The 22,683-nt window shown below is 43.4% G+C and overlaps 2 protein-coding genes across 6 annotated transcripts in view; one reads left to right on the forward strand and one right to left on the reverse strand.

Annotated features, from left to right (window-relative positions):
• The window catches only part of tbc1d7 (TBC1 domain family, member 7), a 25,104-nt gene extending 17,325 nt beyond the window's left edge, over positions 1 to 7,779 (forward strand). The window contains exons 2-9 of one of the 3 annotated variants that reach the window (XM_030372669.1): positions 639 to 694; positions 4,011 to 4,124; positions 4,286 to 4,366; positions 4,579 to 4,769; positions 5,472 to 5,609; positions 5,827 to 5,972; positions 6,764 to 6,893; positions 7,009 to 7,779. In XM_030372669.1, coding sequence (XP_030228529.1) covers positions 4,013 to 4,124; positions 4,286 to 4,366; positions 4,579 to 4,769; positions 5,472 to 5,609; positions 5,827 to 5,972; positions 6,764 to 6,893; positions 7,009 to 7,095 — 885 coding nt within the window. In that variant the 5' untranslated portion in view covers positions 639 to 694; positions 4,011 to 4,012 and the 3' untranslated portion in view covers positions 7,096 to 7,779. Of the gene's footprint in view, positions 1 to 638; positions 695 to 3,108; positions 3,136 to 4,010; positions 4,125 to 4,285; positions 4,367 to 4,578; positions 4,770 to 5,471; positions 5,610 to 5,826; positions 5,973 to 6,763; positions 6,894 to 7,008 lie in introns of those variants that run through there. The other 2 variants (XM_030372670.1, XM_030372668.1) reach the window with 2 other exon arrangements.
• phactr1 (phosphatase and actin regulator 1) lies at positions 7,612 to 22,494 on the reverse strand. Of its 3 annotated transcripts, none has more exons than XM_030372667.1 (13): positions 22,203 to 22,494; positions 14,948 to 15,112; positions 13,382 to 13,462; positions 13,078 to 13,200; positions 12,591 to 12,797; positions 11,949 to 12,183; positions 11,353 to 11,555; positions 10,787 to 10,943; positions 10,392 to 10,447; positions 10,216 to 10,274; positions 9,492 to 9,632; positions 9,316 to 9,392; positions 7,612 to 8,880 (listed from the first exon to the last, which is right to left on the reverse strand). In XM_030372667.1, the coding sequence occupies exons 1-13, from the start codon at positions 22,312 to 22,314 to the stop codon at positions 8,865 to 8,867; spliced, it is 1,632 nt and encodes a 543-aa protein (XP_030228527.1). In that variant the 5' UTR covers positions 22,315 to 22,494; the 3' UTR covers positions 7,612 to 8,864. The 3 variants fall into 3 exon arrangements, with proteins under 3 accessions (XP_030228527.1, XP_030228525.1, XP_030228526.1); XM_030372665.1 differs by lacking the exon at positions 22,203 to 22,494 and adding an exon at positions 16,247 to 16,614; XM_030372666.1 differs by lacking the exon at positions 22,203 to 22,494 and adding an exon at positions 16,412 to 16,565.
• Positions 22,495 to 22,683: the final 189 nt, after the last annotated feature.

A 22,683-nucleotide genomic window follows, 5' to 3' on the forward strand; every position in this document is an offset into this window, starting at 1 on the left:
GAGAGAGGCCCTTCCAGCAATGTACAATGAAGTCAAAGACCGCCTAATTTCTCAGCTTGCAAAAGTAACAACCTACGCCCTCACCAGATATGTGGTCCAGTAGGAGGTGCGAGCCCTATATGTGCGTTACGGTTCATTACATCGCCGAGGACTGGGAGCTGAGAAGTGCATGCCTGCAAACTAGCTATTTCCCGCAAGATCCCACCGGGGAGCACATCGCTGAAGCCTTGCAAGAGACCGTTTCAAGCTGGGGTCTCAAGCCATCGGGACTGGTGGCAGTGACTACGGACAACGGGAGTTCAACCTCTCAAATTTTTATATGGCAGTCCATAGGTTTATGGCAGCACATGATTTGTAAAATATGGCCTTATAAGTATACTGTTACATATTCTTTATATTTATATGCCATATTTATCATTAACACTGTAATAATAAATATAGAACACAATATTAAAAAAATATAGAATAAATTAAAGTTCTCATTTCTGTATCAGATTAAAAACTATGATTTATAATATCATACATATAGAATAAATTAAAGTTCATAGGTTCTCATTTCTGTATCAGATTAAAAACTATGATTTATAACATCATACATTAGACATTTATTTAAAATGTGCTTTGACTTTGTGTGGCAGGACACTCTATGAATGACCCCCGCATCACCCGTGCCATTTCCATCTGCAAAAAAGTGGTAAGCGGCTTCTCCTACAGTTGGAAGAGGGGAAGAGGCCTGGGTGAAGCGCAACAACAACTCGGTCTGCCATCTCATCAGCTGAACACTGAGTCAGCTACTCGTTGGGGCTCAAGGTTGGGGATGATTGAGAGGGTCCTGGAGCAAGAGAGGGCTCTTTCCAAAGTGCTATCTACATACAAGAAATCCCGACCTCTTGTTTTTACCTGACAAGATGTGGACATCAAGGAGTCAGTAAAGAAGGCCCTGAAACCACTTCAGGATTTCACTGATGCCCTGTCTGGAGACACCTGAGGAGGAAGAGACGGAGTTGTGCAAGTCCATCAAGGCTCACATTTTGGAGTACCTGAATAGTAAATATTCAGAGCGAAATACCAGTGACCTGTTAGACATTGCCTCCCTACTGGATACCCGATTCAGGGCGAGTTACATCGCCAAAGAGAAGCTTGAAGGGCTGAAATGCACAGCAGTCCAAGAAGCAGAGGCTTTGCTCCGTGATCAGGGTGGCACTTCACATGAGCTGCCTGGCCCAGCAGCTGAGCCTCAGCTTGATGAGCCACCAGCCAAGAAGAGGAAAACCCTGTCCAGCTTCTTCAAGAAGACCACACTATCTTGAACCACCATTGACACAACAAGGGAGGCTGTTGAAAATGAGCTCTCCAGCTACCTTACGGCAGCCTGCATTGACAGTGAGGCCAACCCTCTCCAGTGGTGGAAAGACCATGAGGTGGCCTTTCCAGCTCTGAGTTGCCTGGCAAAAAAAGACCTCTGTGTGCCAGCCACCAGCTCCCCCTCTGAAAGGGTTTTTAGTTGTAGTGGGAACATTGTCACCTGTCATAGGGCATCGCTAAACCCTGACACCGTGGACAGGCTTGTTTTCCTAGCCAGAAATCTGGAGTAGGATAACTGCTGGCCTGGCCCGACCCAGTCATGTGATTTGTTCTTTTGTAATTTGTTCAATGAGATTTGCACAAATTAAAGATACATTGTTGTAGTTGTATTCTCTTGCTTTCTGTTATCAGTTTACATGCTCTGTTTTAAAAAATAAATAAAAATTATTGAAACTTTTAATGACATTTGCACTTTCCAGAGATGCACTATGCATATTGTTCTGTTTTGGTTATCCAATAACCTGTTATTTTTTTTAAGAATGGGGTCTAATTTAAACATTTGTTTACATTTCAGAGATTTCTGTGTTTATGTTTTAAGTTACATTTAATTCAATTAAACAGCATCATACAACTGTGTACAACGTGCACAGTGAAACTTGTAAAAACTTGTGCATTTGTTGACATAATTATTTTTTATTCCGATAAGGCAGTAGGCCAAAGCAATTTTCCCAAAATCATTGCGGACTCCCGCTCCATGTCGCGATTCAATTCTGTGCATTATATTCCGGAGGCGCACACAGCTTTTGGCCGTGATATTATATATCTCAAATACGAGGCGGAGGCGCTGTCTAGTCCACGGTTTATTCAACCATCAAACTGTATTCAATTCCGAACGGTAGGAATAATGGTAAATCCAAACGGTAGGTGGGTATAGTAATAACGGAACTCCACAGTAACTAACTTCAAGGTTTCTCATGTTTCTCATATGACTTTTGGTCCATATCGCCCAGCCCCACATTAGACCCTACTCCGAATAAGTGCGGACATAAGACACTCCCCTCAACATATCAAAACGTTGCCCTAGTTGGTCAGAATTACCACGTGGAATTTCCCACGTGAGAAATAACTGCTTTCAAAGAGGTGTGCCCTCTCCCAAATTATGCTTGGTCAAACCATGGTTCAAACAACCAGAAGGGCACCTGTGTCCGACTTGACGTTGTGGGAAAAGCAAACGGTCATGTTATACAACGTATTGTGGCGAGCAGCGCGGGAAGGACGAGACGGGAGCCCAGGTTCAAATGGCGGCGCTACTCTCGTGCCTCAATACACCGCACGACCCCGAGAGCTGCCTTTTATTCAAACACGGCACAGCTGACCAACACACACAACACTCTCACTAATGGTCCCGATCACACTACACATCACAATTAACACACAAACAATAAAGAACCCCAAACCCGTTAACCCCACTTAACCTAATAACATAAACAAGTTATCTAAAGACAATAAAACCCCTTTTCCCCAAACAACATTATGAAAACCCCATTACCCAGACTCCCCAAGGGGTAGGAGTCGCCACAGTATGTTATATTCAGTAATTTGACAAGCGTATGATCTAAGGTTTATCTTTGTACATCAGATTACAATTCCTAGATTAGAAAACAAAGGGTGATCGTTAATACTTTTCTAAAGAGCGGAATTACCATGGGAATAACCGAAAAACGCTGATAGACCGGCTATTGAGTGACGCGCATGCGCATTTAAAAGACAGCGTTGACAGGAAGTGCGTCATTATTGCGCATCTAGGACCTCGAGCTGATACCCACGCCGGTAAGAAACTAAAACTGTCATTCTAAAGAAAGTTTAAATGATATCGGAATTCTGTTTAGATATTATTGAAGATACAAGTGTGTAGATTTGTTTGAACGAAGATAAATGGTTTAAAATGTAGTAACGTCTTAAACTGTTGAAGTACTAGAGGACGGCACAGCCGTCCTCCCATTGACTCCCATGTTAAAAAATAAATAATATTTTGTCGAATATCAAAAGCAGAGGCGTGCTATATTCTTTCAGTGACTTTATTGAATCCAAGAGTACACCGTAACCACAACAAAGCTCAACGAACCCACCGTCTTTTTAACTCCTCCCCTAACTTCCGCACCGCAAAGCATGATGGGAACGCATCAGCCAATAGCAGTCGTATAACAACACAACAAACATAGCCCCGGCGCTACAGTATTTTAAAAGTAGAATATCTTAAAGTATAAAATATTTAAAAAAAAACCTGATCAGAAAGGCGGGATTCCAAGTTATTCCGAACATTTTAAAATTTGAATGGAGTCTCTAGGTGAAATATTGAGGAAGGAGATAGATCCCAAAGTTTGTAGAGAAAGAAAGAGAAAGAATAAAACTTGTGAAGAACAGTGGAGCGCTGCATACAGCACTCACCTAATCAGCCATTCTAGCTAACCCTGTAATGTTTTATTTATGAAACGCAGAGATGCTTCTGCGCTATAGGCTACTGCCCTCTTGACCAGGTCACCCTGGCAAAAGAGATGTTAAATCTCAATGTGTTCTACCTAGTTCAATACAAAAGGGGGGGGGGGCAGTCATGAACTGACACATTATTAAACTCTTAGCCTTATAAATCTAGGCACTGTACTATGTAGATACGAAACGTTGTGGTATTGTCATTCATTGTCCAGATATGGCTGACGACCCCCAGAGAAATTTTCGCTCTGCGTATTACGAAAAGGTGGGGTTTCGAGGAGTGGAAGAAAAGAAATCCTTGGAGATTCTGCTGAAAGACAACCCTTTAGGTACACATCAGATCTTTACCACAAACATTCTGAATACAATATCTCCTGAAGCAGGCTTTTATCATACAGTGAAATTGATTTGTGCTAACTGTTTTATAGCGTTCTTAATCGTCAAACTTTCTATGTACCCATTTTATTTAATAGTATACTTCTTCTTACAGATGTTGAGAAACTGAGCACTTTCAGCCAAAGGTTTCCCCTCCCATCAATGTACAGGATCCATGTGTGGAAAGTTTTGCTGGGTAATAAATGAACCCTCATTGTCTGTCTCAGACACTCATGTGCACTCAAAGAAATACACACTCATTGTCTGTCAACGAGACTCTGTGCACTCATCTAACACCATTGTGTACAATGCACAATGTGTGCATTATTACGTCCTCCTAGCTAACTAAATATTTTAATGCTGACAACCTAGTAGGATTAATTGCATTTGAATATGTTTAATCTGTAGGTATACTGCCACCGCACAGTGACTCGCATGCTCTGGTGGGAGGATACAGAAGGGAGCAGTATGAGAACATTCTCGAGGCCTTGGAGGCAATGAGGTTCATCAATTCATCCACTCCGAACACAGAGGTCTACCTGCGCATGTTTCAGCTGGAGGGCCAAGTTCTGCCGCGACGGTCCGAAATCCCTCCAATGGTAGGATAATAGAGAATTGAACGCACGGTTCAGATTAATATCATATATCAAGGCATCTGATAATATGATCAAAATCATCTACATTGAATTAAAAGATCAGTATATGCTCCCTGCCATCCATGGTTGATTAATTTGTGGACAGTATGATGCAAATTTAACTTTAAATTGTTATGGTCTTTTTTAGACCAGTTACTGGATTTGCAATGTCAAGAGCATTGAGGCCAGAGACCGAATTTAACATGAATTTATTATTTCCGTGACACACTTCTATTGCTCCCAACCCCTTGGATGTCAAATATTATAAAGCTGCAGCCATGGGAACATATGCAGTATTCTAATAAATATAGTTGAAAGCATTATTTGTAATATTAATTCATTTTTATGTATTTATATCTAAGTCTTTTTAAAAAGCATAATAGTTTACAAAAAGATTCCATGTGTATTGTAAGCACGCACATTCTTGTTGAAATAACAATGAAAACATGAAATATGTCAATATAGCCGATACATTGATAAACAACTTTTAGAAGAGTCCAAGTAGTGATTGTCTTCAGAAATACACATAAAACATTGTAGAATTCAACCTATCAAAACATCAACCATCCTGCAGGCCAGGCAATTAGACAAAAATCTCAAAACAAATAATTGTATTACATGCTTTCTAATAATATACTTTGTGATATTTGAACAAATCTGTTTCAGGGGGAGGAAGATGAGGACTTCCTGTCTATTAGCAGAGCCATGGAGGAGATTGTTGTAAATCCTATGGATTGCTATTGGCTAATAAAGTGTTTTCACAATCAGTTCAACACCAAATTTGGAGATTCGTTACCCCATCTTGTAAGTTCTAAATGCCGCTCTACGTAAGACTGCCAAGTCATGTTGGATATTGGCTCATGCCGTTAAGTGTGTATTTTTGAAAAGTACATTGACTTCATTAAAGATATGAAGAAATAGGTAAATCGGCTGCTTTAAAAGTGACTGCAGTGTTATGATGACCTCAGCTGTCTTGCTAGCATAACTGCCTTGATTCTCATGCATGAGTACTGCTGTACAGCCCAAGAGTCTGCAGCACTACCTGAACCAGGAGGAACCCCGGCTCCTGAATCATCTGAAAATCACGGGCGCCTTGGCCCAGCTGCCCTATAACCCCTGGTTCAACCGCTGCTTTGCTGGCACCTTGCCAGAGTCTAGCCTGCAAAGGTATGTTTGCCTTTGGGCACTAATTCAATATCGTCATGTCTTTGAAGGGTATTCTTTAGGGCTGGGTATTGCCAGGTACCTCACAATTCAATTCAATTCGATTCTTTCGGTCTTGATTCGATTTCGATGACGCATTTCGATTTTTTTTTTATTTGTTATTAATCCAATTGCTTCGATATCGATTCAATAATACGTGCAGATGACAAAAATACCAGATGGAATTAACCAGTTCAAAATGAATTAACCATTTCATTGTGCTTTAACTAGCAAAAAGGGAATACACCATTGTATAGCATTCTTCCTGAGCTAAACTTGCAGCATAAAAGTAATTACCATAACATAGACAAATGTAAAAGGGCATGTACATTTAGGCATACTCTCTTCTAGATTAGAATGACTGAGTATACTTCTTTTTTTTTAGATCGAAATAATCGATTTAAAAAAAATTCTGAATCTAAATTGAATTGAGAATTGAGAAGTAAATTGCAGTGCATTGAATCTGTATTTTTACCCAGCCCTAGTATTCTTAGTCAGGAAATGAACATATCAATTAATCAGGAAAGCTTATTATACACTATAAAGGAAATACAATGAGAATATATTCCCTTACAATCCCCAATAAAATATTTATATTGACCCTCAATGTTTAGAATTGTATTTGGAGGTAATAAGCATATCCTGAAAATTAGAGATATTGTGTAGAATCTCCAATAAAAATAGTAATTTTACTGTATTGCCAAGCCCAAGTCTGCATTATGTATTTACATTTGTTTGTCTTTGCTTTAACTAAGAGTATGGGACAAAGTGATCAGTGGCTCGTGTAAGATCCTGGTGTTTGTTGGACTTGAGATTCTGCTCAGCTACAAGATCATTCTCATGGGCATGAACCGGCCGGAGGTTGTGGTGAAATTTCTGGGCAATGTGAGTTTACCAACATAGAATTACTAGCACTTAAAAAAATATTATTTTGGCCTTGACATGACATGCAAGTGTGCACACAATCTCACGTGAGCTGCAACTTTCTTTGAAATTCCAGATACCCCAAGAGAACACGGATGCCATCGTGACCAAAGCCATAGACCTATGGCACAAGTACTGTGGCACGCCGATGCATTCTGTATAACCGTGTGGACCTATAGGTGCCGAAGGACTGTAAGCACAGCGTTACGAGACCCACCATCAGCTTTAAAGAGAAAGCGATGGCATGACTAAAAACTCATCATCAGTAGACTTGCCCCTTGACTCGCCAGTTCATTTGCGGAGGTCTTCAATACAAAAACATGTTGGAAAATACCACAAGGATGCAGACATGGATTCAGTGTTAGTTTTTTCCTTAGTATTTATGTTTCATTCTTTAAGAAACTGCATACATTATAGAAGACTCACAATAAATTAACAATCACATGCAGTTTTTCCCACTATACAAAAAAGTTTTTTTTTTTTTTAGATCACTGGTTGCTTTATGTACATATGTAAAAATTCTGACAATTATAACATTTGTCAAAACATTTAAAAAGTAGTACAAGGTACAGTAAGATCACTGACCCTTCTAAAACACAAGCACACACCCATTCGTACACATTCATGAGACCGGGTAACCGTCAATTGAGCTGTAAGTGTACTGTAAACAACATTTGAATAAAGGGTGGCAGGTTTATCTGTATTCATTAGTGCCAGGGTTGCATTACATTTGTATTTGATATCGTCCAGAAACCAGGCATCGTATCAGAGATTATGCAAAGACCAAGAACTAATACCAGGAGGAATGTCAAACATTAAAGCAACTCAAGTTCTTTTTGGAAAAAGACCCTGTCTCGGATCCTCTGTCATGGTCATCGTGGTGTAATGTCTGTCTTTTACCAACAATTAGAAAAGTAAAGGATGAGTACATTATATTGGCAAGACTCATGATCAGTATCAACAGCCAAATAAAAATGGCTGTTGCGGAATTCCTAGTTAGTACTATCAAAGAATTGTCTTACCGTGCAGACGGTATATATACCAAAAAAAAAGTCCCATTTTCTCTTGCATTAAAGGTTATAGCAGAAAAGTTTCCAATGCGAAAAGTCAGTCTGCAGTTGTTTAATCCCTGTAAAGGAGACTGTAGGCACAGTGACACAGTGGATTGCGGAGCTCCCAAACCCTTATTCTGGGATGCACTCAAGATTACACCTGCCATATCATTTTGTGGTGCTTTGGTTTCAAACTGGTAGTGAAGCTGTCTGAAATATCCTAATGTTTGAGCTCTTGAATGCAGCCCAAAAATAGGCAGAAGGACTAAATCTAAGATTATTGCTAATATCGTGAATCGGTAAAAAAAAAAGACTTGTCGGGAGGAGTGGTGGTGGTGGTGGTACAGCTGCCTTAAGATCTATAGTTGTGATATTTTATGTATGGTAATGTTCAATGGGAGTCACATATACAAGTACAATTAGAATGTGCCAAAGGCAAATAGTCTAAGAGTTTGGTCTAGACAGGGAACCAAAAATATCTCAGCATTAGGAACTCTTCTCCTACCAAACCCCACATTGGCACAAATACTTTTATCAGAATTTCTGAAGTCCAGCTTAGCAGAGTTCTGCAGAAAAACAATTCAGCAAAGTAATACCCCACCCCTTCATCATAATCATATAAACAATGACTACAATGAAAATCTGTTGGGAGGTTGGGGGGAAGCCATTTTTTCTGTCTGTGTCGCTTTTATGCATCGGTCATACATTCCTGTGGTGGCACTAGAACACAGGTAAGAGTGGGCTACTGTAGTAAAAGATTGTTCTTTCCAGGCAGCTGCAGCAGACACCAGAAAATATTGTAGTATTCCAGGGGCAGCAGTCCAGCCACTGTGGTGTATTAGGAGATTAGGAAAGTATACTGCTATGGAGGGGTTGGAGTTTATGGTCGATGAAACCTGCAGGAAAAGGTAGAGTAAACACTTTAAGGCTAGGCAAAACCCAGTTTTAGTTAAAAACCTAAGAGTTTAGAAAAATGCAATCTGAGCAGGGCTGACAAAAGGTTTTAGGAGACCTTTTGTCAGCAGGTTTTAGAAGAAAGGTTTTGGAAGAAACGGACACATTGGGTTCCATAGGACTAAGCAAGGCCTGTTCAAATGTGACCAAATCCCACGTCACACATGCTCAAGCAAGGGTACACAGCCAATAGAAATCAACCACGAAGGAAAAGCTTTTTTTCAGCAGCAGACCAAACTCTATTGTAGAGATCATTTCCCTGTAAATAAATAAATGTTCACCAACACTTCAAAAAAAGGTGATTGGAGGGTGAGCTAAGTCAAAGTCCCAATGAGGACAGAAGCATATCCTGTGTGACTGAGAAAACAAATACCTACCTAGTAAAGTGACGGCTGGACTCGTGCACCTCCATCTCTGTGCTTTTGAACTCATTCAGCTCTTTCCTTATGGCAGCCTGATGCAAAAAAATAAACAGGAAATATGAATTCTCTGCACAAATCACGTGCATGTGTACCATATACAAAAGGGTATATAAATGTGTTTGGGCCTCGACCTTATCCATTGCGGTCAGTCGTGTCCAGGGCTTATCCGCCCGCCTGTCGTAGTCCTGAGCCTCCGCCACTTCCACGTAGTCACTGAAGCGGATCAGAATCTTAGCCTCCCGCAGTTCCTCCACGGTGGGCCTCTGGCTGAGCTAAGGGATGGGGAGGAGCAGGTGAATCGTTAAGGTGGAGGGAAGAGAGAACCGGCTCTTTGCCGAGGACATGCGGCATGCGAGGCCTGGGTGGCCAGCTGGTGCATCCAACACTGAACAGATGGCGGCCAAAGAAAAAAGTACCTTGAAAGTTTTAGATGAATAGGGCTGTGATGGAATCCTAGACCTCTTCAGAGCTTTCTAGTTATCCATTCCATATTTGAATAACGAGTGCTTTTCTTTTCATAATTTGCTATCAGCCCAATGATACACACATTGGCTAGTGACTTCCGCCTCAAATAATGCATTTTAGTAGTGTGTGCGTTTGTGTATGTTGAGTGAATCTCATCACGGAGGTTAACATTTTCCGTCTGACCGGAGGTATCCGAGAATCACAGAAGGAAATCCTCTCACACCACTCGCAATGACATGAGAAGAAATCGTATTTCAAACAGGCGGTCATCTGAGGACAAGCGCATGTCTTCGTGGCAGCCATGTTCGTGGTTCTGGCTTGAGTCAGATGCCATAGGTGTACAGTGATTGTACCTGGATCAAAAAGGCTATCCCCTTAGTCATGATTTACCTTTCGGGTTAAGTGTCTCTTGATTTCCCTCTTCTCCTCTTCATCCATTTCATTGCGAGCTGGAGGAAGGTTGAGCACATGAGGGAGGGAGGCCAAGATAGAGAAAGATTAAGTTAACATAGAGAATACAGGACCCAGTGTTAGTCCTACTTGTTCCCCCTCTCCGTCAAACTTACGTTTCAGGATGTTCCTCTGTTCCAGCTCATCTGCTGTTGGGCGTTGACTCAACCGCCTGAATAAAGCACACGTCTATTTTAGGACATGTCTCTTAGAAAGAAACAAAATAAATACAAAAAATGTTTATTTTATAGCTTCCTTAATAAACTCAAGAGCTCGTACAATCAAATTAAAAGAAACAACTAAACATAGATTAAATGGAAAATAACTATATGCAAGGCTGAATCCTGAGAATGTACACAGCTTTTTCCGGAAAGTGGGCAAGTTCATCTCCCTCATTAACTTTTAGTGGACTTGTAAATTCCCCAACTTAAGTAGCAAGCATGACATCAAAAACAGATTAATGATGCTATACCGCTCTATCTCTTTACAGTGCACATAAACCTGTTGCTACCTGGTGAGCTTGGTGCCTATCTGCTGACGGGACTCCAGCCTCTGCTGGTCGGACAGCATGGGCAGGATGTTCTTGTCCTCCAGGTCCCTCAGCGACGGTCGGTTACTCAGCTTGATGGCCAGCGAGTCCTTCCTCAGCACCTTCATTGCAAGCGAGCCTACACAAACCAGGGACCAATGATTAGGATCTGTAAATCATACCGCCCTAATATTGATGTGGGAACTGGGTGGTGCAATTCTTGTGTTTATTTTCTGGCTACTGTCCACTTTCCCCTCATTTCATCAAAACGAAACACGCTGAGGTAAGTCAAAAACACTTTGTGTATGGAATGGCCTTGAAAACAATTATTCAAAGCTCTCGTTATGAACTGCAGAGCCCATTGCTTGTCAAAGATTGAGCATTTTGTTCAACGGTGCATACTCTCCCTCTCAGGTACAGATCGCAGTTTACACATTGTTTTCATTAGTCTACATATATGGTAAAGGGCTAAGCTATCTATGGAGCTTGTGTCTAGATAGGGCACCACACACACCCACACCCACACGCACACACAAAGAGACACTCACTTGAAAACAATGCCTCATCTTCCTCTTCATCATCCTCCTCTTCATCTTCATCCTCGTCATCTTCCTCCTCCTCGTCTTCATCATACTCCTCCTCATCCTCTTCGTCTTTGTAACCCGGGTCCCCGTAGTTCCCCTCGTTTGGAAGGTTTTCCTTATTTTCCTCGCAATCGATCATCACTGTTGGAACGGCATGCATCATGGAGCTTGGAATAGGGACAGAGATGGGGGAGTCAAAGGTCAAATGAGAGCACACATTTGAGAGGAAGCGGAACTCACATTGGCCGTTACTTACGTATGGCCGCCCTTCGAAAAAGCTTTGAGTGGTTTGTCTCCTAGTGTTTTTGTTGTGTGTCAAACTACAAATGTAAAGGTAGGGTAGCCACAGGGTAAAACCTTCTAATTACAACCTGCCTAAACCCCCCTCCAAACTACACAACCGTGTCATGTGTGAGCCAGCTGTGTGACATCAAACTGCACCTACTTGTGTGTCATCACAATGCACCTACTTGTGTGTCTGAAGAAGAACACTACAGCAATGCAATGCTTTCATCTTTCGCCTCCGTTGCATGCTGCGGCTGTTGATGTCTGGCCCCTACCTCTCGAACCTCTGCATGGTCAGGGCCAGGGTCTTGTTGAGCTCCTCTATGATGCGGCTGGGCGGGTGGAGGGCAGTTGGCAGGGTGCCGTACTGCAAGGAGTGCCCGCCCAGCGGCACGTGGCACTTCTGGAAGGCGATCAGCGATGAGTCAGGCACGGCGATCATGAGCTTCTTGGAAGGTAGAGGAGGAGATAGCCTGGACGACATGCAGGGCAGCCTCACGGGGGCGCCGTCTGTACCCAGAGAGAAGGGGGGGGGGGTTACTAAGGTGGTGCTCTTTTTCTCCACACACGCATGCTCACGCTAACTGACACACACACACACACACACACACACACACACACACACACACACACACACACACACACACACACACACACACACACACACACACACACACACACACACACACACACACACACACACTCTCTCTCTGTTGGAAAACCCATGAGAATAACCTAACTTAGATTTACAGTTAGTTACATCTTCATATTTTCCTCCATCTTTAACCCTCACTAACTTGCTACTTGTGTCCACTGCTCAGTGCTCAGAAAGACTAAATTTCATTCAACTTGAGACGATTCGTGACAACGATTCGATTGAGGAGCATGTGACAACGACGACCTTGACGCCGGCTCACCTGTCATGTGGTTTGGCAGCCTGTTGAAGGGTTTGGGCGGTGGAGCCGGGGGTTGTTTGTGGAACGTGGCAGTTTTTTGTGGCATGGACTCAGTGACGTCGTTTGGCGCGAACATGGTGACCTTCTTGGTGGGGGCAGACTGGCCGGGCTTCTGGCTGTTGTCGTGTTTGGTGAAGCCCTCCGCAGGCATCGGGAGCTCCCCTGTGCCTGAATAGAAAACAAATACTAATAGTTTTTGGAAGCCATTGCACAAATATTTTTGATATTAAGTCATGGTTGATTAATCTTATGGCAGAGCTTTACTTACAGTGTACTTACAGTGGCACGTCAAATCACCTATAAATTTAATTATACTCAAATTCTCTTTGTATTTTCCTGTGCCTGCTGCTGTCGCTGAGGTTCAATCTTGGGAGAGGAAGCGCCTGACTTTTCTAAAAGAGGGAGAGGAAGCAATTCCATCTTCGAATGAACACTTATACAAGCCTACCGATGGCTGAGGCTGCTCCCTCCATCTGCTCAGCTCGGTCCCCCTCCGGGAGAGCCCCCAGGAGCGGCGAGGAATGGCCATTCTCCATCTTCACCTCCTCCCGCACCGCTGCACCTGCAGCATCTACCCAGGGGGAGAGGATACACGCCGTATGAAGTGAGTAGAAGAATGGGTGAATACAAAGAATGAGTGATTACAAAGAATGAGTAATTACAACGATTTTTTTTTGTGAATACAAAGAATAAGTGAAAGCATAAAACCCTTGCCGTCCATTTTTTCTGATCTCCTTCCCTTGACCTCTCACCTTTCTCGTAAACCTCCTTCAGTACACCTTTCTTGATCAGCTCCTCTCTGCTCTGGCGAGTGGACATCTTCCTCTCCAACACTGGGGGAGGTGTACAGGACAGTCAAAGGTCAACAGAGATCAATGAGCTATATATATATTATATACAAAGCATAGTTACAGCTTTGTCTACATATGATGGATGCTCAACTCTTTCTAAATCAGGCGTAGATGCTCTGCTAATTTAGGACAGGTTCTCCTGGACTTCCTATGGTTGATTCAAGGATTATTTACAACTGTTGACTGAGCGTTCAGCGAAACAAATAATAACTAAGTATTTAAACATTGAACTTTTAATAGTACTTAGGCATTATAATCGAGTCATTCTACACATTATGTGTGACAAACTTGGCTTGCCAAAATAGGCTCCAGCTGAAGGCCTTTGTGTGTCTTTAATTTTTATTGTGCCCCTTGTGATCCAGGTAAGAGTTGACTTTATGACACAAGTAGGATACTTGGAGCTGATGCTATGACAACAATGTGTTCATACAATGTGACCATATATGGGTAGCTCTGACAGAACCTACATAAGGCACTAAATAAATGAGAGAGAGTTCTGCTTCCTCCTTGACACGAAACAACACCAACAGTATCTTTAGCATCACAACGTGACGTAGGTTAGATATCGGCAATCACAAACGCATCGGAATAATGTACGTCAGCACATGTCATATCTATATGTTTTTTCTATCCATTATTGACAGGCTACGCAAGGAAGGACCAAATGAGCTAATCCCCCTCCTGCTTAACAATAGGGCAGTCCAGTGGGAACTTAGCCCGGCCTGTGCGATCTGTTGGGTTTATGTGCAGAACCAGGAGCAGCTGACCTGGGGGAGGCCCCCCACCACCAACACGGCTGATCCTTCCTTACATAACATGGTCCTCATATACACTGGTTCTCTGAGTCTGCCGTTGCCCTGCAGCCACCTTCCACCTCCACTCCTCTCCTCTCCGCACTGTCAGCACGGGAAGCTTTATTATCTTCCATTCATCAACTCAGCCTCATTACCGCACCAGGTCCGAAAGCGGTGATAAGACATTCATCTTCCGTAGGAAGATTAGGGCGCGGAGAGACGGCGGTTCTAGTGGAAAACAGGGATGAAGCCTTGACTCGGCTCGGCTCGGGAGGAGAGGAGAGGAGAGGAGAGGAGAGGAGAGGAGAGGAGAGGAGAGGAGAGGAGAGGAGAGGAGAGGCGAAGTTGTGGCAGAGACACTTTATGCAGAAAACAAGTTTGCCAAGCTTATTTTTTGGCACTTCTTGCCCCTCAAAGTCATTGTCTCTTGCCGAAATATCTGCAGATGGCAGCAATGTCAACATTGTTTGCGATAAGTCAGAAAAGCAAGGCAGGCGTGATTCAACCACCAAACTGAAACAGCTCTAAAACAAGTTTGTCCGCAAAAAAAGCCTTCATTCTCACCCAGCCGTAAAAAAACAAAGCAACTTATATTGAAGTACTCTGTCCCCTTGAGAGTGGAATGAGAGGAGTCATCATACCCAATACCATTATATGCTGCGGTGTCACTCACCAGCTGAGGTCTGCCTGAACTTCTCGCTCTTCTTCTTCCTCCACTTCCACGGTTTGAAGAGGCGCCCCAGGTTGGCGAACTTGCTCCGCCGGCGGATGGGAGGCGTATGTGTTCCCGGCACCAGGGAGTCTGAGCGCATGGCTGCCAGCCGCTCCACCTCTTCAGCTTCAAACACAAACAAACACACGGCTTTAGGATTAAAGAGTGTGAATCTACCCCTCTAATCCAATTAATCTAAACACAACCCAGTGAGCACAAATCGCATTACATGACCTCATTCGGCCGCTGGTTTTGCACAGCGTTTCTTTGAGGTTGCAATAGGTACGTTTGCTTTCGTGTTAAAACCCACTGTACATTACAGTCCCCGAACAATGTTGATAACAAATGGATAATAACAGTAAAGGTGTTGACCACAAGCTCATTCCACCATTGAAGAGTCAGTGGAGAGGACAGAGAGATGGAGAAGCAAGGGAATGCATTTGTTTCTCGTTTGCCAATGTTTTCAGCCACTTTCCTGCCTTCTCCTCTCTCGTACTGAATTTATATTTCCTTTGGCTGCTTGTTGGAAAGGACCAACAGCCTCTAAAGTAATCACTCTATTCATTCCATAAAGCATTCAGTATATTTTTCCATATTGAGGTTTATTGCAGTTCCCATTACGCCAACCTTCCTTACACAACGCCAGGGCCCTGAAAAAGCACACAAACACAATGGATACATACAGCCCCATACTGCTGGTGCAAAAGCAGTATTTACTTGTACAATATTTATAGACCAGGCTACTTCGAATTTGGAAAGCTAATTGGATTGGCTGGGGCCAGTGTGAACCAGGACAAGAGACCAAAGGTGTTACTATATAACGCAACATTACTCATAATCATACTGTCACATAATCATAGTAAGACTTCATATCCACTGCACTCTCAGACCCCTTGCATGTTTATCATATTGCACTTTTATCAAACGACACTTCCCTTATAGTATTCGGCTAAGGAAGGTGACAGATGAAATAGGATCACTGAATAAAACAAGACGAATCTCAAAACCGCACTACGCAAAGTAAAATTGGAAACGGGTATGTGAATACTAGGGTATCATTTTAGAGAGCCTACAGCAGGTCGGTTAATGTATTCACAGTGCCCACTGCCCACTCTTTGCAGTTTAGAAGTGCATGTTTACAGTTTAGGTGGCAAGGCTGAGGTAATGATCAAGGGAGCGGTCACCGAGAGATGATAAAGGAGCCAGGAAAAAGTCAAAGTCTGCACATTCCGGATGGATATTCTACTTAATTTCCCTCACCTTCCAACGGGTCCGCGCTACGACATTTGTTGCATATGTGCTTTATCTCTTTGCCTATCTGGCAATGTATATTGAACGGCACATTGTTGTTATTTGCAGTCGGTTTTGGCTCTTGATGTTGTTGTTGTTGTTGTTGTTGTTGTTGTTGTTGTTGTTGCTGCTTACGAGATTTCATACGAACCAGGCATATCCCTCGTTTTTTCTTCGGCTTCTCTTCTGACGTGGAAACTGATGGATAACACGCATCGATCGGAGATCCTAATTCATACCATGGACGCATCACATCGCTTCCAATACCCGCCATATTTGCAATGAACTGGAGGGTTCGGCGTCCCGTTTATGATAATCCCCTCACCCTTGTTTAAGGGGTTAATAAAGGGTTGAAACGGAGCGGACCCTAGGGTCCGCTCCAATCCAAGCTCGCTGTTGTGCATAAATTACTGACGTCAACCAATGGCTTTCTAGCGCATTGGGACAATATACAGCGTTCATAAAATAGGCTATGAACTCAAGATAAACGTGTAGGTAACACTGACTTATATTCAATGATAAATATGTTAACGCAGATAAGGCTCTCGGATATCATCCCCACACAACCTAGCTGGATGCCTAACAATTGCAATGCAATATTCTTGTTCTACCAAACTATAATCAAAGCACTACAACTACGCATCTTTACCAGCAGATGGTAGTAGCGTGTTAGAGATGACTAGATGGCAAGTTAATTCCATGGCCTGACTAACCTACAGTAGAAAAAAAGTGAGGCGTATTATATCGCCAACCCCATATCCAAAGCACAGCCTCATTATGAGAAAGCTTGTCAAGTCATCTTTCACCATTACTAGCACAATAATGCTAATCATTTGTTGGTCAATCCCAGAGATATCTGTGACCAGGTACATTTTATTTCCCAAATAAATATATTTGAATGTCCGAAAAAACAACAAAAGTAGGTAAAGGAATCTTTCTGTGCCATAAGAGATGAGGTTCAATGTATAGGTATAATTAATGTACAAATAGTAGGCTATGTTTGCATGTGTTTTACATGACAGTGATCAAGACAAGGAGCAGCCTCTTCAATTCCAAATGGACTGAACCATGGCAGTGCTGCTGCATATCACGAGATGAAAGAGATGGGAATACACTCTGTGTGAAAGCACTCCTTCCTCTGCATTGGGCCAGAGTTAGTTGGAGACTACATCAGAGAACGTGCAAAGGAAAAAATACAAAACCTGGAGTTAGTCATACTTCTACAGATGTACAGTATATTCTGAAGGCTTCGTTTACAACTCAAAGAGGGGGCGGGATCGCTAAGGTGGCTGGATGTTTGAGTCAAAGCCAGTTGTATCTGTATTTGACAACGAGTCAAGCCGTAGTCTTGTTTTACCATCTAAACAAGATAAGTGAGTCATCTTCACCACCAGTACAACCGTCTCTCCATCCCATTTTGATGAAGCGTGGATCAATAACCTTCTTCAGGTGTTGCTGCGTCCATAAATACGAAGGACAAGCAAGATCCGAGAAACAGTAGTGTGGGATTCTGATCCATAGAACTACCGTTTCTCAGGCAATCATAATAAAAAATAAAAGCCAGGCATATGCACAGAGTGAGATACTATACTTTACATACACATTCACAGGGGAACCAGCTCATGAACATACACACTCAAACATAACTCAAAGCAGTGTGTTTATAAGGCAATATAGCATAGAGCGGGAGAAAAAAAACATGGTGACCAATGAGGTTCATTGGAAGAGGAGAGATGATAAAGGTTGAAAAAGGGAAGGCCAAAAAAGCCAACAGACACAAACCACACCACTCCATGGCGCAGTGTTTCACAATGACACGTCATTCATTAAGAGAGAGCATAGTGACACACATTCAGTCACACACGCAGCCCTGCTACACGCAGGGCCCTGACAACCAGCCAAGCCCGGTGGGTGAGGGGGGTTATGTGTATGGGATGGTCTGGTGTCGATGCCAATATAAAGCTGACTGACTGAAGGGTTAACCCTTATTTATTGTTCAGTGCAGGGGAAACGTCAGGGTTGGCCAACCATGCGTCATGGAATTCTATTGATTATCGCGAAAGGCTGAATAACTCTCAGGTATACACTCTCACGAGATTTGCTGTCATGATGACCTACTATAGCTTCATAGAGCAGCGAGGCAGGTTACCCTGCCTGCCTCACTTAACCGACTGGTACTTCTGTTTCAGACTATATTCCCACTCCGATCTTTACCGTTGGTCTTCATGAGTTCAAGCGATTAATTCTCCCTGTGTCTGAATAGTGTTGCTAATTTAGGATCTTAACCCGAGAGCCAGGAGCTGACAGAGATATAGTAGGGGGCCCGCTGTAAAATGAATGCCCTGGTCTGCTATTGAGACAGCTAGGTGTGGAGCCGTCTCATTCCAAGTTCCAAATGGATTCGAGTTAACCTTTAAACTTCCTCTCGCTAACTAAAGCCCTCTCTCGAAAGGATCAAATTGTGCTGACTGACTCATCTTGTTAGCTGTTGAAGAGTCTTTATTCTTAAGTAGACACTGTGACACACTCTGGAACACGATATTGTAGTTTACTCTTTTGAAGGGGAAAGAAATGTGAACTGTTCTTCTCTTGAAGCATCAAAATTAGATGGAAGTAGGGAGGAGCATGCAGCCTTTACAGAAAAGACACAGCAGGGGGGTACGCCTTGTGCCTCACTCCTGGACTTAACCACCTGCCCCTTAGTGGACTAGATTAGGGACCTAGATGCACCAGAAAGTCAGAGATACCCTCCACTGGCTCCGTGAGCAACTCAACACTACTGCTCTAGTAAAAGCATGGCATTTATCAACTGATATCCATGCTTTTTTCTGCTTCTCACCTACCAATCAGTCACTTAGCAGATGCTTCTTTCAAAGTTCCCTTAACCATTCCTTCATCTCCTTCACTACTTTTACTGCATACTCTTGAATTAATGTGTAATGCACACAAAGCTGCTCCGCCTCCTCCCTCTGGCTGCTGAATTAATACTAAGTGACAAGAGCACAGAGCGTTAGGATAGGGGGGCTGTGGTGTGTGTGTGTGTGTGTGTGTGTGTGTGTGTGTGTGTGTGTGTGTGTGTGTGTGTGTGTGTGTGTGTGTGTGTGTGTGTGTGTGTGTGTGTGTGTGTGTGGGGTAGTATGTGTTTGCTTGTGCGTGTGAGTGTGTGTGTTTGTGTGTGTGTGTGTGTGTGTGTGTGTGTGTGTGTGTGTGTGTGTGTGTCTGTGTGTGTGTGTGTGTGTGTGTGTGTGTGTGTGTGTGTGTGTGTGTGTGTCTGTGTCTGTGTCTGTGTCTGTGTCTGTGGTATGCGAGTGTGAAATAAATGTCTGCGTATGACACTTGGAAAATCACATGCAAGTGAGTCATTGGTTCTCTCCTTCACCTCTCAGTCCTTTTCCTGCTCATACCCCTCTTGTACTGGGTTGACACTACCCAGTACAACAGAAATTCTGTGAAATCCTACTTATGTGACGAAGAGAGAGAGAGAGAGAGAGAGAGAGAGAGAGAGAGAGAGAGAGAGAGAGAGAGAGAGAGAGAGAGAGAGAGAGAGAGAGAGAGAGAGAGAGAGAGAGAGAGAGAGAGAGAGATTGATTGAGTTTTCAATTAGAGTCTGACTCATAAGCCTCTGTTGGCTGAGGTGTTTTCTGCAATGACCAGCTTCTTTTAGAAAAAAATCACACACCTCCCTCTACCTTTTCCCTCCCACTAAACCAGTAGTGGGAGCTTCAAGGGGGAGGCTGTAGGGCAGATTAAATACTTAGGTAAGTGTTCAACTTCCCGCATCTGCTTTGGTATTCCGTACCAGGCTGCTCTCTGTTCAAAGTCTGGCTCCTGGATATGGGACGCATCATCTTTGGGGGCAAAGAGGACAGTGGATGAAATTAATATGCATGATATAGCCTGTGATTTTAACCACACACACACACACACACACACACACACACACACACACACACACACACACACACACACACACACACACACACACACACACACACACACACACAAATACACACACACACACACACACACACACACACACACACACACACACACACACACACACACACACACGTACCAAAGCGCACACGCATGCAGACACAGACACATCCGGTACGAATACAAAAACACACATACACATATTTGGCCAGAGGTCTCTGTTTTACTAGCCTTTTTAAAGCCCTGTTCATCATTCCCCACTCCACAATCATCAGCCACTTCTATGGCTACCCTCTGCCAGTGGTGTGTGTGTGTGTGTGAGTGTGCGTGTGTGTGTGTGTGTGTGTGTGTGTGTGTGTGTGTGTGTGTGTGTGTGTGTGTGTGTGTGTGTGTGTGTGTGTGTGTGTGTGTGTGTCTGCATGGTTGTGTGTGTGTCTGTCTGCATGTGTGTGTGTGTGTGTATGTGTGTGTGTGTGTTTGTGTGTGTGTCTGTATGTGTATGTGTGTTTGTGTTTATGTGTGTTTGAGCTGTGAATGACAACATCAGCACACATCAAAGAAAAGAGTGGGATGGGTTTATGCGGCTACATAAACATGCATGATACACAAGAGAGTGGATGGGCCTATGGTTTCGGTGGCGATGACAGAATAAACTCTGAATTATCCTCAACAGCTAGACGGGTGGAATTATACCAGTGGCCCAACATGAAAGGAGACAAGGTGTAGAGGAAACACAATGAGCAACACCTAAATTGATCATATTTTTGTTGTTTGGACACCTAAATGATCTGCCTGTTGTGTATGGACAAAGGGCTGCAGAGGTCATAGGAAAACCCTTTGGTCTTACTCATCTTTAATTCCAGGCTGATAATGAATTTGGAGCAAAAGGTCAATTCAGAGTATCGTGTTGTTTAATAGTGGAATGCTATGTGATTTCATGGGGCTACTTTGATTAGAGACAACGGCGTGGGAGAATACTTAAGCCTGGACAATAGAGAGTACATGTGTGGGAGGTTGTGAGGACCGTGATTCACAGGCTTGAATAGGCCAAAGAGGGCTGTTTGAGATCTGCATGCGTGTGCTATGTAAGCTCTGTCCAATCAAATCAGATTCCTGATAAATGGTATAGGCCTACTTAATAAAGGTTCAGCGATTATATCACCAGGGGCCTGTTTTAAGAATGGCTATTTTGCATGATTAATTTGAACAAGAAAGGAACTCTGGAAGCATATAACATTAACAGTTGGGAATTGTTTGATATGGATAGCTATAGCCTACCTATTTCATGGCTATAAATATCCCACATCGAGTTTTTACACTGAAATCACAGTATTGGATGTACGCGTGCATCGATGGTTTGTCAGCGGTCTCTGCGCGGTTCCATATTCAGCACCGATGCATTGTGGACAGCTCCGCACGTGACTCGGCTTTGCCATCTCTCATCCTCAGAGAACTGACTCGGGGCATTGTTATATTAGGGCATTGTATAAACAGCAGACAGCAGTTCTAATCAATATAGAATAAATGCCTCGATTATTTCCATTCTTAGATTATTTCTAAAAAACAACATAGCCTGGTGGTGGCCATGGCAACAAATGGGAGACAATAACTTATCTTTCAATTCACTTTCCCTGTAACCGTTGCTCGGGATGGATAGCAGGTGTATAGGCCAAACCTTTAGCCCAATGTCCCTTACATAAAACATATCAATGTCTCTCTGAAGAGCTGTGCAAAGAAAAAGGTCTCACAATGCATGAGTCACTGTGTAGCATAGTCACCACAAAGGCGCAGCTCTGCAGCACCGAGAATAACGTCAGACCTGCACGTTGTGTCAAAGTCATGTTTCTATGTGTCAACAGAACTCCCAGCAATACACCGCAACACTGAAACGTCCAAAATGGATCGAAATGGGTTTTCCATCCCAGACGTTTTAGGGACTACACAGCCGCCGCTGACAGAATAGGTGTCATGCGTGCTCCTGAAAGCCTACCTGTCTCCAGGTGCAGAGAGATCCTCGCCTCGTTGATGAAAGGCGTATCACTCTTGGACCGAACCCTCCGAATCGGTCTACGGTCCACCCCATCTTCTGGAGCCGCCGCCATATTCGGCGAAGCGGGCGGCGTCCACTGGCTGAACGGCGGGACTGCGCGAGATAAGGCACCGCCACCGCACACACATGCAGACGGGCAGACGGTATAGAAAGGGCGGGCTATATGATGATGAGATGATATTTGGTATAGGGGGGAGGACTAGAGCGAGTGACAGGAGAGAAGAAAGGTAGAGAGAGAGAGAGAGAGAGAGAGAGAGAGAGAGAGAGAGAGAGAGAGAGAGAGAGAGAGAGAGAGAGAGAGAGAGAGAGAGGGAGAGGAGACCGACAGAGAGAGAAAAGGAGACCGACAGAGAGAGAGAGAAAGAGAGAGAGAGAGAGAGAGAGAGAGAGAGAGAGAGAGAGAGAGAGAGAGAGAGAGAGA

Source organism: Gadus morhua, chromosome 12 (genome assembly GCF_902167405.1).
Source record: "Gadus morhua chromosome 12, gadMor3.0, whole genome shotgun sequence".
In the NCBI taxonomy this organism is placed as follows: domain Eukaryota; kingdom Metazoa; phylum Chordata; class Actinopteri; order Gadiformes; family Gadidae; genus Gadus; species Gadus morhua.

Coding starts and splice junctions, on each gene's coding strand:
- phactr1 (XM_030372665.1), bottom strand. CDS start 16,550: ATGGCGGGTATTGGAAGCGATGTGATGCGTCCATGGTATGAATTAGGA. Junction 13,463..14,947: donor GTTCAGGCAGACCTCAGCTG/GTGAGTGACACC, acceptor CACCTCCCCCAG/TGTTGGAGAGGAAGATGTCC. Junction 9,393..9,491: donor GACTGACCGCAATGGATAAG/GTCGAGGCCCAA, acceptor TTTTTGCATCAG/GCTGCCATAAGGAAAGAGCT.